Source organism: Gobio gobio (genome assembly GCF_949357685.1).
Source record: "Gobio gobio genome assembly, chromosome: 11".
Lineage (NCBI taxonomy): Eukaryota > Metazoa > Chordata > Actinopteri > Cypriniformes > Gobionidae > Gobio > Gobio gobio.
Genome location: NC_137104.1, coordinates 30983636 through 31001986, shown reverse-complemented (window position 1 = coordinate 31001986; position 18351 = coordinate 30983636). Strand labels below are relative to the sequence as shown.

Below are 18351 nucleotides of genomic sequence, written 5' to 3'. Positions count from 1 at the left end.
AACTATAGGGGGATCACACTTCTCAGCCTCCCCGGGAAAGTCTATGCCAGGGTACTGGAGAGGAGAATTCGGCCGATAGTTGAACCTCGGATTCAGGAGGAACAGTGTGGTTTTCGTTCTGGTCGTGGAACACTGGACCAGCTCTATACCCTCTACAGGGTGCTGGAGGGTTCATGGGAGTTTGCCCAACCAGTCCACATTTGTTTTGTGGATTTGGAGAAGGCATTCGACTGTGTCCCTCGTGGCGTCCTGTGGAGGGTGCTGGGGGAATATGGGGTCCGGGGTCCTTTGCTGAGGGCTGTCCAGTCCCTGTATGACCGAAGCAGGAGTTTGGTCCGCATTGCCGGCAGTAAGTCAGACTTGTTCCCGGTGCATGTTGGACTCCGGCAGGGCTGCCCTTTGTCGCCGGTTCTGTTCATAATTTTTATGGACAGAATTTCTAGGCGCAGCCAAGGGCCGGAGGGTGTCAGGTTTGGGGACCACACGGTTTCGTCTCTGCTCTTTGCGGATGACGTTGTCGTGTTGGCCCCTTCTAACCAGGACCTTCAGCATGCACTGGGACGGTTTGCAGCCGAGTGTGAAGCGGCTGGGATGGGGATCAGCACCTCCAAATCCGAGGCCATGGTCCTCAGTCGGAAAAGGGTGGCTTGCCCACTTCAGGTTGGTGGAGAGTTCCTGCCTCAAGTGGAGGAGTTCAAGTATCTAGGGGTCTTGTTCACGAGTGAGGGGAGGATGGAACGGGAGATTGACAGACGGATCGGTGCAGCTTCTGCAGTAATGCGGTCGATGTACCGGTCTGTCGTGGTGAAGAAAGACCTAAGCCGTAAGGCGAAGCTCTCGATTTACCGGTCAATCTACGTTCCTACTCTCACCTATGGTCATGAGCTTTGGGTCATGACCGAAAGGACAAGATCCCGGATACAGGCGGCCGAAATGAGCTTTCTCCGCAGGGTGGCTGGGCGCTCCCTTAGAGATAGGGTGAGAAGCTCAGTCACTCGGGAGGAACTCGGAGTAGAGCCGCTGCTCCTCCACATCGAGAGGGGACAGCTGAGGTGGCTCGGGCATCTGTTCCGGATGCCTCCTGAACGCCTTCCCGGGAAGGTGTTTCGGGCATGTCCAACCGGGAGGAGGCCCCGGGGAAGACCAAGGACACGCTGGAGGGACTATGTCTCCCGGCTGGCCTTGGAACGCCTCGGTGTCCCCCCGGAAGAGCAAGAGGAAGTGTCTAGGGAGAGGGAAGTCTGGGCATCTCTGCTTAGACTGCTGCCCCCGCGACCCGGCCCCGGATAAGCGGAAGAAGATGGATGGATGGATGGATGATGACATCAGCGTTTTTTCCAGAATGGCTATACAGCTGAATAAAATTATGCTGCATTATTTTCCTGTTTAACACTGTAAAGCTGCTTTGAAACAATCTACATTGTTAAAAGCGCTATATAAATAAAGTTGACTTGACTCACAGGGGATTATAAACGTTTCTTCCTTTTGTTTGCTTTTAATTAGGAGTTTAATCATTTACTGTGGTAAAGTAGAAAACAGTGCTGTAGGACAGATACATTTTACTTTAAACTCTATTTAACACAGTTTGTGCTCGTTATTAAACTTAAGGTGCGTCAAGTTTATGTGTATAGCGCATTTCATACATGCCGGATATTTTTAGTTCTCTTTCGAAAAGGGAACTCGCATTGCATCGGAACGACACTATGGGATATAACATCACAGCGTGACAGGTGTCTGAAATCACTATTGAATCACGGTAATCCTATTGACCGGCGACAGCCCAAGATGTCATCAATGTGCAACCCGGAAGTATATAAGGGCGCCTTGCAAACACACATTCATCTTTTCGTCTTCAGGGACTGTTCTGTCTGAAGTACTTTGAGTTAAGGTAATACAAATTCAATATTTGATGCACACGAGCTGTGTGTTTACTGCCTGGGATCAAGAGTATACACAGTCAGTTCATATGGAGTTTTTTGGCTGTAAATGTGAGCGCTTTTCAATCTGAGATCACTCCGCTCTCGTCTGGCTCTCTTCTTTAGGGAAGAGGGTTTGGAATCTGGGTCTGGCGGTCCCGCTCATGCCGATTCTGAGCGCTGACGCGCATCATGGGTTTTCTCAAATGGAGCTCGCAGATCATCGCGAGAGGGTGTATTCTGGTGGTGATAGTGGTAAATAAATCCTGAATCTTCTCAGCCACCATGACCGTGTATGCTGAGCTGATGAATGTTATGGAACGCGCTGCAGGCAGGCTGCAGCTTCCATGTTGGCGCGTTAGAGGAGAGATCGATCGTGATAGATTGGACGATCGATTTCTCCCCGGCCATAAATCATCGTCTCAGGTGAGCCTTCCATTCCTTCCTGGTCTTCTTACAGAGATCGAGAGGGCATGGAAGAACCCATATTTGGCCCGATATTCATCGACATCAGCGATTCAGGTGTGTGTTGATGCTACTGATTAACGGGACGTTTGTGAACGTTTGTCTCGCATATGGGTAGGCATCAACACTGAGAGCTCCAACTCTGCCCTCTAACTTCTCAAAACTACGTTGTGCATAAGAACCATCTTAAGTCATTTATTAAATCTCGGCTTACACCTTTCAGAAACACCCTCAGAACCACTCAATCTTAGCATCCTAACACCCACAGATAAGATGGTAATTATAGCAGACACATTTCCATAGCAAGCTATGACAGAAACATCAAGCTGCATGCTTTATCACTTGTTGACCCATTGAACCTTTAGCTTTGAACTCTTTAGGGTCATGCTTTGGTCCCTCACCCTACTCTCAACAACAAGTGTGCCAAAGTGTTGCAGATGCTCAGCCCATCCTCTTAAAGGACTTAAAGGACTGACTGGCAATTGTGAGGAACATATTTCCACCCATGGCTGTGGAAATCCTACAGCACCAGAGCCAACGCAACAGGACAATGAGAGAAGAGGACTAACAATACATGACCCGAGCCAGAGTTGCAGCGAGACAGGTGATCAAGGGTATCACCTCCTTAGCTTCCACCTCATGGATCTGAAACAGAAGGTTAAAAAACAACCTCACACAGCAGATCACAGAGACCATTAAGGAGCAGACACATGCTCAAAGCCTCACCGACCAGCTAGAGACTGAGGCTCAAACCAGAAACAGAGACTTGAAATGGCTCAGACGGCTTCTGAACCATGAGAGCAGCTGGACAGGGCAAGCACAGGACCTGTGCAGAACTGTCGCTAGGGCAACCGCCAAGGCACCAGACAAGCCACAGGGCGAAGCCATGGAAGACAGTGCGCCCAACCTGGGCACACCACAGGACGACCCACAGCTGTCGACGACAACGTCCTCCGCCAAACCCTTCACACAGGTGTCAAGCGGAGGCTGCACAAGGACAGCTGGACACGACTATTTCAGAGTTACAGGAGCTGCTGACACCAGCAGAATAGCTGCCTGAACAGGACTCACCAGAGGAGTACTGCAAAGGAAAGATTCCAACTCCTTGCCCACAAAGCTCAGACAAGCTCACATCAGCACTGCCACAAGAGCAGAGCAGAACTCCAATCCTTCAGACTTCTCGTGACTGAGAGGCTAACAACCACCGGCAGCCCTCCTACCACCAGCACTAGGTCAGTCTAAAACCCTCTTCAGGCCACACAGACCCCTAACCACTTCCTGAAACCATGAGCAGACACCTGTGCCACACAAACAGACTTCAGGATGACAGGTGACGCACTGTCAGGGCACCTGCTGCCCCGACACCTGCTGCACAAGGTCAGAGACCTGAACTTGGCTACTGTCCGCCTTATCTGCCGTGGAACGACCATCACTCCAGGGGACACAAACAATCAGAGCCCAACACTGCTGGGGTGTGTCTGATCTTTCTGCCACTCTGATATCGCTCGCTGTTGTCCATAGGATGGGCAACAACTATCGAAAGGGGGGATTATGTAGTGACTGAGACAAATCAGAAACATAATTGCCTGTTACATTTAACAAATATGTTTTAAATACTTTGTGCTTAGTAACAGACCTTCCCCCAACACAACAGAGAAGGATCCTCGGTTACCCTGGAAACAAAACTGATAAGACGTTTTATGACCCCAAAGGAATGTGGCCACATGGAAAGTCCACAGGGGAAAGACACAAAGCCTGTAAAACACACGCTTTTGCCTTAAGTTATAGACAAACCGTCTATAAATGAACAAGCACCCTAGGACCTTGTATGTACACACATAACTGTCTTGTAAAGGGTCTGGTGCATTGTATGTCACTTATGAATGTCTTATGAACAACTTACTATATCAGGTAACCTCATATATGTCGTGTCTCCTATCAAATGAATGCTCGCTTCACGACTTACACTTTCATGTATATCACGTTCTCGTAGGAGGCAATATGTGTTTGTTGCATTAATTAGAGTATAAATGGGCACAGACCCTTTTGATTTCATGTTTGAAACAAAGAGCCATAAAATCTCCAAAGGAACTGCTTTCCTGTAGCTCAAACAGTAGAGCATCTTTTCTCTCTTTCTCTCTCTTATCCTGCTTCGCGGACACGACACACTGTGTCTGTGGGCTCCCGCCCAGCAGGGTGCCCACATGGCAGGCCTCAGCACACACAGAGCCAAAGGCCTCACAAGACCAGGGACCAGAAGGCCCAAACTCTGCACGCCATGTGCAACTTCCTCCACTGAGTCAAAGCAAGCTCATAATTTCTTCGTCAATCGATGCTGAAGAACTTGACTGCCACTTCAATGCCATCGGACGGAACCAACAAACTTTCTCCTGTGATTTCACCTTGGACGGTCTTCTACAGCTCAGGCTAAATGCAAGTAAAGTATGAAACAGAAATTGCTGTGTAGTAAGTAAAACTGTAAACTCTTTGTTCAGACAAAGAAGTTTATTAATGGTGGTTTTTCCAAAGGGTTAGACTTTTTTGCATAACCTCATCCATCTTTTCTGACCCTTTTCCCTCCATCCACTTTAACCTTACCTCTTATCATGTATGTATTGTGTTATGTATGTACTGTATCCATATGTTTAATGTTAGTTTTAGTCTTGTTCCGTGATTTAGTTATTAAAGTTTGTGCACAATATATGTTTGGTCCTGACTTCCTGCCTGCAAACAAATTGTCCCTTAAATGATCGATCTTGCTATGTGCTCTATGCGCTTAGGTAAATTCAAAGAAATAATAAATTTTCTGTGGCCATGAAAAATATTTTTTCTTTTTCTCCTTTTTGCTCCAAATCAGCACACAGACCATTTGGATTGCATGTTTCTGCACTGCAGTCTATATTTTTAATAAGAATTCCAGTCTAGCGCGAAAACTCCAGTCGGACGCACGTGTGATCTCACGTTGTTTCCTTCTCACTTCTTGCGTGTGTTTGGTTGTGAAACGTAGTTTGTGGACCGGACAGAGCTGTCAGCGATTCTTCATCTTCTACAGTCATGCAGTGTGAAACCTCCTGTCGCCGATCCATCGTGCAGTGTGAAAACAGCCAGGGGCGCAACTACCCAGTGCCAGAGGGGTATGCAGCAACAATTTTGGCACTATTAATAAATGTGACCAGTCACGGAGTAGGGACACAAGTCGGTACTGGGGCATTTGGAGTTATTTACAGATTCTGAAAGTGTAGTCTCCAAGCTTTCCAGCGATGTGTAACACATGTACATTAACAATGTAAACAAATTTAAAAAAGAGTCACAAATTGACAAACATTAACATTATGATCGGATTCCAATAAAGAAAAGAAAAGAAAGAAAAGAATCTGAATTTTTATAACGATTCCAAGTAGGAACCGGTTCTCGATGCCCAATACTAGTAACAATGTTGCTACCAAACATTCTAGAGCACTCTTTAGTTCCTTCTAAATTGTAACCTGGCATGCCTTTTCACTTGCCCATTTATCTAGTATTGATGGTCATTCCAAAAACTGTAATGCAGATCGGCTGAGGATGGGAACCGTTGATGGTGAATTTAAATTTTGATTTTAATTCTGTAACTGTAATCATAGCCGTGAGCGAGATGATTGACAGGACAATAGCGGAGGCACAAGCGCAAGATCACTTTTGTTAATAATAAAAATAAAAAAAAAACACAAACTGAGGGTTCCCTGTTTTAAAGGGTAATTTCTAAATATCTTTTATTTATTTGTTATAATGCGGGTATTGCAATTTTATGTAATCCGTCTTATTAGTTTTAGTTAAACACAAGTTTAATATACGCAAGTTTTTTTATTTTACTATTTTATTTTGTTGTATTTTCATTAAAAATAGGCTAATAACGAACAAAAAAATAAACACATTTAACACATTCAAGCAGGCTCTGGTAACTCCACTGCTTAAGAAACCCACATTAAACTCACCACTCATAGATAACTACAGACCTATTTCTCTCCTACTATTCATAGCGAAAACTCTTGAACAAGTTGTTTTCAACCAGGTTTCCTCCTTCCTCTCACAGATTAATCAACTGGACGTCAACCAATCAGGTTTCAAAAGGGGCCACTCCACAGAGACCGCAAAGACTGAGTTTCTCATCTACTATACAACACGACTTCACCATCCAGTTAGGTACATCCTTGATTTCCCCATCAAAGTCAGTCAGAAATCTTGGAGTAACATTTGATGACCAGTTGTCCTTCAGAGAACACATTTCTAAGACAGCTCGCTCATGCAGGTTTGCGCTCCACAACATCAAGAAGATCAGACCATTCCTAACAGAGCACGCAACACAGCTTCTTGTCCAGGCCCTGGTTATTTCTAGACTTGACTACTGCAATGCGCTTCTGGCTGGACTCCCCTCTTGTGCGATCCAAACACTTCGAATGATCCAGAATGCAGCAGCACGTCTTGTCTTCAACGAGCCCAAAAGGACCGACGTCACACCTCTCTTCATCTCTCTGCACTGGCTACCACTTGCTGCTCGCATCAAGTTTAAGGCGCTGACGCTTATCTACAGAGCCACCACGAGCTCAGCTCCTGCATAGTTTGACTCGATTCTACGAGTCCACACCCCCACCAGAAGCCTTCGCTCAGCTAAGGATGGCTTGTGGTACCATCACAGAGAGGCAAAAAATCCCTTTCCAGAACATTTTCATTCAACGTTCCCAACTGGTGGAACGATCTTCCCACCACCATCCGAAACGCAGAATCATTGACAACATTCAAAAGTCAACTAAAAACTCATCACTTCTGTGAGCACTTAACCTCATAAAAAAAATTTAAAATAAAATTTCCCTTTTTCCCTCCCTACTCTAGCCTGTGCTACACTGAGCAAATGTACACAGACTTTTTTATTTCAGGCACTTGTTGCGCTTACCCGACTCTTCATGACCAATCGCTTCCTGTACTCCCAAGTTGTAAGTCGCTTTGGATAAAAGCGTCTGCTAAATGCATAAATGTAAATGTAAACATTCATTTGAAAGTAATTAAAGAGGAAATTATGAGGTAAACAATATCATACGAGCAAGTGTGCTATTTTCCAGAGTAGCCTATATCAGCACGTATTTTATACAACAGTTCAATAAACAACAAGTTGTCATGTTTTACAGTTTTGCTCTATTTTTCCAACAAAAATAGATTCAAACAAAGTATAGGTTTCGTTCTCGAATAATTCATAGTTTTTGAACAGTCGGTTAGAACGAATTATAGTTGAATGATTCTAGAATCCATTACGCCACCAATTATACTGGCAGTTTTATAGTTTCATAGGCCTGGAATAATTAAAATGTTTCCAACATTTCATATTTCTATAATTAAAATATTATATTTAGAACATAAATCTAAAAATCTCATTACATTATTTAGGCAATTGTAATTACAGTGTAAGTGGATTTTGATAAATGGTAAGATGGATTTTGTTGATACTGATTTCAATTAATTCTTATAACAGCCATAGTGTATCGTGGTAAATAGTGTAATTACTTAAAAAGATGGTCAACAATATGTAACGTTACTTTATAAGTGTCACAATCCTCTCCTGTCCCGGACTCCATTCCCCAGAATCCTCCCTGCCTCACACCTGTCTGCACTTCCTCATTATCTCTCCCGCTCTCCCTGGATTCCCTGCACCTGGTCGTTTTGTCAATAGCATTCCTTTATATTGTACTCACTCCCTGCACTCCTTGTCCATTCTTAATGTTGTTTATGCCGCCGCCGCCACACAAGTGCCAGTAAAAGACGGTTGGCTTATAGACTTCTGGAGTGAACCAGTAGAACCCGCTCCTAGTCTCCTGGACTCCGCTCCTAGTCTCCTGGACTCCACTCCTGGACTCCGCTCCAGGCTTCCACGAGCCCGCTCCAGGCTTCCACGAGCCCGCTCCAAGCCTCCATGTACCCGCTCCTAGTCTCCTGGACTCCGCTCCTGGACTCTGCTCCAGGCTTCCACGAGCCCGCTCCAGGCTTCCACGAGCCCGCTCCAGGCCTCCATGTACCCGCTCCTAGTCTCCTGAACTCTGCTCCTAGTCTCCTGGACTCTGCTCCTGGTCTCCTGGACTCTGCCCCTAGTCTCCTGGATTCCGTTCCAGACTGTCGAGAGCCCGCTCCAGCCCACAAGGTGGTCCCATTGGGTGAAGTCTCCACACCACCCCTGAAACTCCCCAAAGAAATTTTGGAGGGGGGTGCAAGAACCCGTGGGTGGGGCTCTTGTTCCGCCATGGCTCCAGACCCGCCCAGGTCTCCTGCTACGCCCACGGCTCCTGACCCGCCCTGGAGACCTCCGTATCGTCTGCACCTCCCCCGCACCTGCGTGAAGGTCTTCAGGGCGCCCACCCCCCCTCCCCGTTTATTACATCTAAGGTGCGAGGACGCGCCTACCGGGAGGGGGAGGTAATGTCACAATCCTCTCCATTCCCCAGAATCCTCCCTGCCTCACACCTGTATGCACTTTCTCATAATCTCTCCCGCTCTCCCTGGATTCCCTGCACCTGGTCGTTTTGTCATTAGCACTCCTTTATATTTTACTCACTCCCTGCACTCCTTGTCTGTTCTTAATGTTGTTTATGTTAACGGAGTTGCTTGCGACGTTGTTCCTTTGTTTATATTAAATACCATCTTTATTTGAAGTCCGCTGCCTCCTGTTTCCTTCCTGCATGCCCAGACTGTAATAATAAGAGGTGTGCCCTAAAAAGTGAGCATGCAATTTTGAGAACACCAAGGAAAGAGCACGTTCTTTTCGTCTGTTTGGATACTTCAAACACAAGTTTGCACTGCCTGTTTGGTTTACCTGTTTAGCCGTAAATAATGTGCGTTTTGTCCGACTCATAGCGCGCGTCCCCGACGCGTGATTTACCATATAAGCGCACGTTCTTAACTGGGGTCACGGAAAACGCGCGTTGGAATCGCACGTTTTTTTAAAATAGCAAATAAAGTTTTACTTGACCCCAAAGCGCACGTTAAGAAGGCGTGTATTTGTGGTAAATCACACGTCAAGGATGCACGTTTTGCTGTCAAATCGCACGCTTTTGACGTGTCAATGCACAATCAGACGCCCGCCCAAGTGTATATGAACGATATTCCATTATTATCCAAAATTATATTATGGAATCTTATGAGCCTACTCTAGCCTGTTAGTCCTCTAAAATGTTATATAATATTGAGGAAATACAGAAATGATTTAGAAACGCACAACAGCAGCTACATATAAAAATATAGATTTTTTTTTATACCATTGCTTTGGCGCCCCCAAGGTAGCGCATATAGTAGCGCATACCCACTTTTTGCGCCACTGAACACAGCAGCAACTGAATGCTGGCCCAAATAGTCATGCAGTGTAAAAAGAGCAGTGATCCGACGAGTTTGAAAATCGTGCAGTCTGAACTCGGCATTACTTGTGAATCTTCATCAGTCACTGACCAAGTACTGTTCCAATTCAAAGTTCACATCTAGCCAAGTACAGTTCAAATCCCCAGATGTGTCCTTGATCCGACCCTTTTATCGAGGATGCATTAAGAGGAGACTTGTGTGGACTTCAGACAGACGTGATCCTAGAATGCATCTCGCACCAACCAACAAGCATCATTAGGGGATGATAAAACCCACGTAATTTAATAATACTACTGTTATTGTGTCAGGAAATTTAGTTTTAAGACTTTTCAGGCGAGAATGTACTTGTTTAAAGCTCAAATCTCTGGTTTATTTATAAAGAGAGCGCCTATTTGAAATTTTGATCTGCTGTTTTTGGAGTTGTGAGATCCAGTCGACCACCGGGCACTCAGCACTCATTAACCCCGGCGAGAGCAGCCTTTCCTCTGCTAGAACTTCTGATGTTTTCCGCTGACTCTGATGTCTCTGTAGTGGTTAAACATGAGATATAATTAGTCTTGTGTAAATCACAAGAGTGATTCAAGTCTTTTATGTCATATTTAATTTTATTACAGTGAAGATAATCATATATGCACACTTACCACATTAATATGTTTAATATTTTTTAAAAAGTCAACGAAAAGAGGCAGGGTTGTGTTTTATATTTCATTTTGTTATAAATATATTTATGTACGCGTTGCCTGAACAACATTTGTGTGGCTATTAATGTTTAAGTTTTTTTTAAATGAAAAGAGGCAGAGTGGTGTTTTATAACATATTTCGTTTTGTTGTAGCCTCAAATATACATACAGAGATAACCGGAGAAGCTAGAGCAAGCTGAGTGACGCTATCAAGAATGCTGCTGTTCTGTTTGCAGAGGTACCAGACTTCCTCTGGAGTTCGTTCTGCTGAGTCGAACTTGCCAAGTCTGAACTAACAAGGACGCAAGTCTGAAATTCATGTACTTGGTTTTGAGAAACGGCTTAAGTTTGTGCTTGACGATGTCCTATCGTTCGAAACGTTGCAATGCAATAAATTGGAGCAGTTTAATCAGTGTGCGGACATCACATTTGTTTTTGTACCATGTTGTAAATGCCCATTTTTGAGTGGAAGGAAAAAAACATGCTATCTTCTTACATGTTTCTTTGAATGCAAATGAGCTGTTGCTCCTCACCCCGCTTTCCAGCAGAGGGCAGAGCCTTTACAGCTCATGCCTCAGATACTTTGCCAAAAACTAAAACATCTGCTTGGTTTTGATTATCTATTACTTCTTCATCATCATGAAAGTTTATTATCTGCATGCGTTTCAAAGCCATATCAGTCTAAACTTCTGATATATGGTTTTCTGAGATACTCTTTGGACCGCCGGATTGCAGCAGAGATTCCTCAGAGACGAAAGATTTTTTTTCAGATAGGAAGAGCATGGGACACTTAGGGCGGGGCCAAATTATGGAAAACCGTTGAGAAACAGAAGTGAGAGTTTACTGATTATAAGCTTCCTCTTGTGCTGATTGGTTAGATTACCAAAACATGCTTCTCCCGAACTTTGTTAAAATAAACAAAATGAAAATGTTTTTGTTCATGTAATAAAAACACCTGCGTGTGGTGCGGACTGACTGGATACATCCATGACAAAAGACCTTGAGATCAGTAGGCCCAGAAAAGCTCTGGCATAATTTGCTTGTTTGCAGATGCCACTTGGTTTGATATTTTGTATCTAATGCTATAAAATATAAACAAAGTACTTTATGCACATACTGCAATAGCTATCATTGTTCTCTATTATTTTCCCCCCCAAAAAAGTCAGATTTGTTATTATGACCCACCTGGATTCAAACACGTTTCCCACTAACAAAGATCCATTGTAATGATAGCGGACAAAGTCAGTGGGCATCACTGTCCGCTTGCACTTTTGCTGTCTGTGAAGCGTACGAATTTGAACTTTATCTTCTTTATTCCACAAATCCAGCAAAAGCACATCAAACACCAAAGTTGTGTCAGGTGGGATAACTGAACCTAGAGAGAAACACCATTGTTGAGCAAGTTGAGAAAACAGAATATAGAGAGTAGGGCTGCATGATTAATCACAATTAACCCAAAACCACGCTTAAACTGATTTGGCTTTTGCATTAATTTTTTATGCACAAATTTTCAGTGAAGCATGGCTCTGTGATCAGTAGTTAATGCTGCTCCATCCAGTTAATATTGTAAGATTAATCAAATATGAAATAAATTCATTTTCAATTGTAAAGCAGCTCTATAGAAGATAGATAGAAGTGTCATTATTCATCTCAATTTAGATCAAAGTTGTTTAAATTCAGTTAAATAACAGTGTCGATGTAGCAAAGTTAGTGTCATTATTCAGCTCAGTTCAGTTCAGTTAAAATTTGTTGTCATCTGATAGTGTCAGAGCAGTTAAATTGATAATATTATAAAATATCAATTTTCTTTTGAAACCCCAACTAAACAAGCCAAAGGCGACAGTGGCAAGGAACCCAAACTCCTTCAGGTGAGTTAGTAGTGGAGGAAAGAAATCCTTGCGAGAAACAAGGCTCAGACAGGGGGCCAGTTATCCTCTGGCCTAAATTAACGAACACAGTGTGATTTATAATTCCAATAGTTCACATTCTCGATGGACTTTGCTCTCAGGGCTATGAAAGTGACTGCACGCTCCCTGGCCCGGGCAATGTCCACATTAGTGGTCCAGGAGCACCACCAGTGGATGAACTTGGTAGATATATGTGGTAGTGTGCAATGCTGCAAAAATGCCTTGCCCATCCCATCACCAGTGGACAGCAGTATACGGCTCGAGGACACCACCAGGCCTTCTAATAAAACAAACTCCAGCTGGTCCAAAACGCAGCAGATAAAGTTCTTACTAGAACCAGGAAGTATAAGCCTGGTTCTGTCAACACTGCATTAGCTCCCTATGAAACATTGTATACATTTTAAAATCTTTCTAATTACTTACAAAGCATTAAATGGTTTAGCTCCCCAGTGCTTGAGTGAGTTCTTAATCATTGTAATCCTTTACGTCTATTGCAATATCAAAATTCTGGCCAGTTGATAATACCTAGAATATCAAAATCATCCACAGGTGGTAGATCCTTCCCCTATCTAGCATCTAAACCTTGGAACGGTCTTCCTAGCATTGTTCGTGAAGCAGACACACATCAATTTCAATTATTCAAATCAATTATATTGTTTGGCTGCATAAACTAGGTCAGCCGGAACAGGGAACACTTCCTATAACACTGATGTTCTTGTTTCATCATAAGAAAAATGGCATCTATGCTAATATTAGTCTCTGTTTATCCCAAGGTTTACCAGATGCATCCCTGAAGTGTAAGCATTGCCTCATTGACATGACAGCCAGTGGCACAGATCCTCTACAAACCCGTCTCCATACTGGTGTGATCACTCCAATCTTAATCCAGATGGAACTGCATTAAATATTTTGAATGTTCCGATTCAATATGAATTCTGACCTGTAATGCTGCCTGAATCATAATCATGCACTGTTTGTTTGCTGGTCAGAGGAGAACTGGCACCCGACTGAACCTGTTTTTTTAATTAAATTAATAACTAATGATTTTTTCAATGGAAATGAATCAACACTGAATTTACTTAAACTGGACAACAAAACTATTTTCTTCTAGAGCTGCTGTACAGCCAAAACAAACATTGTTGCATTATTTTCCTGTTATCACTGTAAAGTTGCTTTGAAACAATCTGTATTGTAAAAAGTTATATATACATATAAATGGGAAAAACAGAAGACATTGTTACCAGCTCCCAAGACTCCATAAGCAAGATGAGGAGGTACGGTGATTTTCCTTCGCTCGTTTACACACATGCCCTGAACTCCTTTATCCAAACCTGGAATGACTTTAGATTCCACACCCACCTGCCCTACGAATGGAAACCCCTTATCCAGGCTGAGAGAGAGAGAGAGAGAGAGAGAGAGAGAGAGAGAGAGAGAGAGAGAGAGAGAGAGAGAGAGAGAGAGAGAGAGAGAGAGAGAGAATTAAAAATTTTTTTTATTACAAATTCAATGTAAACAAAACAGCAAAACATTTAGCATCAAAACCATTGTAAAAAATAAATAAAAAATAAGTAGGGGAGGGGATAATTACAAAAAAACAAAAACCATTTAACATCATAGACAGTATACACAGAGTTTCACAATTACATTAAAAAATGCCCCTATGATGCTTTTCGGATATTATCTTTCATGAAGTGTGTATAGCGGTTTGTGAGTGCAAAAGTTTTGTAAAGTTTCTAAGATCAAAATTAGACCAATCACATCATATGAATGATCGCATGTTGATAAATTGGCAGCTGAAAACAATATTTTAAATCATAATTTAAATATCACGCGGCTAAATCACTTGCCCTTAGGATTTAAGACATGGAAAAGCATAACCCGGCAAAGAAGAGAGAGTATCTTATGAAAGAGAAATTGATCTTACTCCAAAAACAGCTGTTAACCTCGTAATTGCAAACAATTACATTAATTTATATGTATATTATATACCGGTAAATAAAAGGAAACATTTACAAACATTATAAACACTATAGGCTATTTTAGGTCCCGTCTCTCCACAGCAAATCCTTTAAAATTGATGTATTCAGAACAGAACAAGAATGAAAAATAAGTAGCTATAAAATTATATAATAAACTATAAAATAAAACACAATTTCAAAAAACAAATACTCTCTGATTATGTAATACATATGAAAAGTGCACTTCACTTTTTAAAAGCGTCCACTACATATCGGAGATGGCATCATCAACTTCATCTTTGCAGCCGACACTGACTCAGAAAACACTAGTTAATTAAATAATTAAAATGTTTCCTTGCTATTTTTTCAGACACATTTATAATCATTACTTTTGGCTGTGCTTTGCGGCAAGCTATGTTCCGCTTGTCACAACGTCGTGTTGTAGAACGCACACAAACAAGATGATGAAGGCAAAAGGCAGTATTTAACCCTCTGGAGTATGAGCTGTTTTGGGGTCCTTTAGAAGTTTTGACATGCTCTGGCATTTGTGCTTTTTTTCAGTTGCTTATAAACATATTAATGGCAAAAGTGTCATTACACTGTATTCAGCACTAACTGGGCTACCATAATATGAGAGCAACATGTATGTACATGCTTGTATTTTTGAGAGAATAACGTTTATGCATGGTTTTTAAAAAACAAAAAATATAAGTCTTAGAATTAAGGTCTCAAAACACACAATAGATATGTGTCCACAAGACTTTTGACTAATGGTTGTTGCTGCCTAGAGTTTTTGCTTCAAACTGATGTGAGAATCATTGAGCATACTCATTCACATAAAACAAACATAATGCGTGATCTGCAGTCTCTCTGTCAAAGACGTTCATTCAGATAGTCTTCAGAAAAGGAACTCTAGCTTTGTGAATACTTGTCTCAGAAACATGAGACATATGTCTAAAGAAACGTTGAAATGTCAGGTTTTAAATAATGTAAATCAAAAAACAAATATTCAGTGTTTATGTAATCTGTTTGAAAAAAGAGAGATGTCAGTCGTTCGCGAGTGTCTCATTATCCGCTAATGCAACCACGCCCACGGAGTGCGCATTCTTTAGAGATTCAAATACTGACGATCCAGAGTCGATGCCCACACCAACTCAAACACATCAAGTGTAGTGCTATACTTCAGCTACATCGTTTTGAGACGTGTTGAGGAATAATCCTGGAATAATTTACCTCATGAAAAGCTGTTCATTTCTAAGAGCAACGGATTCAGCCACTGATTGTAAGGTAGGCTAAGTTTATCCTGTTAGCATCTGTGAATATTAAATGCAAGAAGACTGTTTAAATATGAATCCTGCTGCAAAATAAAATGTCATAGATGCAAGACTATTTAGACAAGATTTATTTGGCCTGTTTTGGACAGATTATGACGTGTTTATTGTAAAATAGCCTAGTGTCACATCAATAAAGCTTTTATTCGTAAATGTCTGCTCAGATGCTATAAATATAGTACCAGTAAAACGTATTTTGCTTCATATTGATGTTTAAATATTATAGCCTAATGTTATTTTTTATGTAATATATGTTGATTGTGAAAAGTGAACAGCACAAATAATAAAGGACATCATTTGATGCGCAATATATCAGAAGACATTTAGTTTGTCAGAAATGATTTTGACCCCTTCAAGTTTTGTTTTGTAGAAAGCCTTTCTTTAAAGTGAATTTCGTTTCGTATAAATTGTATCTTAATTTTAATCAATATTTTTAATATATTTGCTTCTTATTTAATAAGAAGCAAATATAGCAGACAATAGCCTTAGCGCTGGCGATCATGCATTGCACGCATGTCTCATAAATTAACTGAAGCTGGAAATTATATTTGAGTATTGTGTGTATGATAGTTTACAAAATCAAATGATTCAAAAAAATTTTGCCATTGAAATGACTGGGAAAAAGTGTCCCAATCAACCTGAATTCATCATATACTCTTTGAAATCATAATTGCATTGCATTATGTTGTTTTAAATCCCAAATATCTTACTTATAACATTCATCATTACCAATTATTCAGCTATTTGTATTTACTGAATACTGAATTGGGTTCAGTGTCACAATATTACTTTTTTTTTTAGCATGAGACTACTTAAAAATAAAAAAATAAAAAATAGTACACTGCAAAAAATGCTCTTCTTATTATGTTTGTCTTGTTTCTAGTCTAAATATCTAAATATCAAGATGCATTTACTAAGTAAAATGAAATAATATATTTTTTCTTGTTTTGTTGAAAATAAAATAAAAATAAAGTGAGTTTTTGCTTAAAACAAGCAAAATTATATGCCAATGGGGTAAGAAAAATAATCTTGTTTCTGATTGAAATCTTGTTTCTGCCCCAAACAGAAATAAGATTATTTTTCTTACCCTATTGGCAGATCATTTAGCTTGTTTTAAGCAAAAACTCACTTCATTTATATTTTTCCCCCCAGAAAATTGTACTTACCTATTAAACGAATCTTGATTTAAGAATTTTTAGATATTTGGACTGGAAACAAGAAAAAATACTAAATAAGAAGAGTTTTTTGCAGTTTAGTCAAATCTTTTGATCATTTAAAATATAATAGCCCTTTGTAATGTTCCTTTTTTGACTACATTCTAAATAAACTACAACAAAATATATTACCTTTGTCCTGTTGCTCTCTCAGTCACATACCTGAAGCTCATTCATTATGCAGCTCATTATGCAAGTCATTATGCTGGTCTTTTGTTCTCTCAGGTGTGATACCCAACATTATTTACGATCGTTCACGCCTCCTCGCATATGGCCTTTTGAAAAAACAAAAAACACATAATATATATGTGTCCACAAGACATTTGACTAATGGGTGTTGTTGCCTCGAGTTTTTGCTTCAAACTGATGTGAGAATTATTGAGCCTACTCATTCACATAACACAATATATTGATTTACATTTTGTAAGACACTTTTTCTTTACAAAAACACGCATAAACATTATTCTCTCAAAAATACAAGCATGTACATACATGTTGCTCACATATTATGATAGCCCAGTTTGTACTGAATACATTTACATTTAGTCATTTAGCAGACGCTTTTATCCAAAGCGACCAATGAGAGCAAAAGAAGCAACTAGAACAGTCAAGGGCAACAGTATGCAAGTGCTGTAGCAAGTCTCAGTTAATCTAGCTCAGAACACAAAGGACAATGTTTTTTTTTTGTTTTTTGTTTTTTTTAATAAATTAGACAGACAGAAAATGAATAGAATGATAAGTGCTATTCTTGATTGGTCAGGTGCTGCTGGAAGAGATGTGTCTTTAGGTGTTTTTTGAAAATGGCTACAGACTCGGCCGCACAAATTGAAATAGGCAGGTCATTCCACCAGGTGGGAACGGCCAAGGAAAAGGTCCGTGAGCGATTTCATGCCTCTCTGGTTTGGCACCACAAGGCGTCGTTCACTAGCAGAACGTAAGTTCCTGGAGGGTGTGTAAGTCTGAACGAGCGACTTTAGGTATATTGGTGCAGAGCCAGTGGTTGCTTTGAAGGCGAGCACCAGTGCCTTTAATTTGATGCGAGCAGCTATTGGCAGCCAGTGCAGACTGATGAAGAGAGGCGTGACGTGCGCTCTCTTCGGCTCATTAAAGACCACCCTCGCCGCTGCATTCTGGATCAGTTGCAAGGGTTTGATAGTGCATGCCGGAAGGCCCGCTAGAAGAGCATTACAGTAGTCCAGTCTGGAGAGAACAAGAGCTTGGACCAGTAGTTGTGTGGCATGCTCTGATAGGAAGGTTCTAATCTTCCTAATGTTGTATAATGCAAATCTACAGGATCGGGTTGTTGCAGTGATGTGGTCAGTGAATTTTAGCTGATCATCAATCACAACTCCAAGGTTCCTGGCTGTCCTGGACGGAGTTATGGTTGATGAACCTAGCTGAATGGAGAGATTGTGGGGAGGTAATGGGTTGGCAGAGACAACAAGAAGTTCTGTCTTTACAAGGTTAAGTTGAAGGTGATGTTCCTTCATCCAGGCAGAAATGTCTGTT

General features: G+C 41.4%; 1 protein-coding gene across 2 annotated transcripts in view; it reads right to left on the bottom strand.

The window, feature by feature from the left end:
- The window catches only part of fkbp10a (FKBP prolyl isomerase 10a), a 273156-nt gene that overhangs the window by 198134 nt on the left and 56671 nt on the right, over nt 1-18351 (bottom strand). For both annotated transcript variants that reach the window (XM_079829365.1, XM_079829366.1), the window contains 2 exons: nt 13581-13729; nt 11618-11807 (listed from right to left, as the gene is read on the bottom strand). In XM_079829365.1, coding sequence (XP_079685491.1) covers nt 11618-11807; nt 13581-13729 — 339 coding nt within the window. The remainder of the gene's footprint in view (nt 1-11617; nt 11808-13580; nt 13730-18351) is intronic.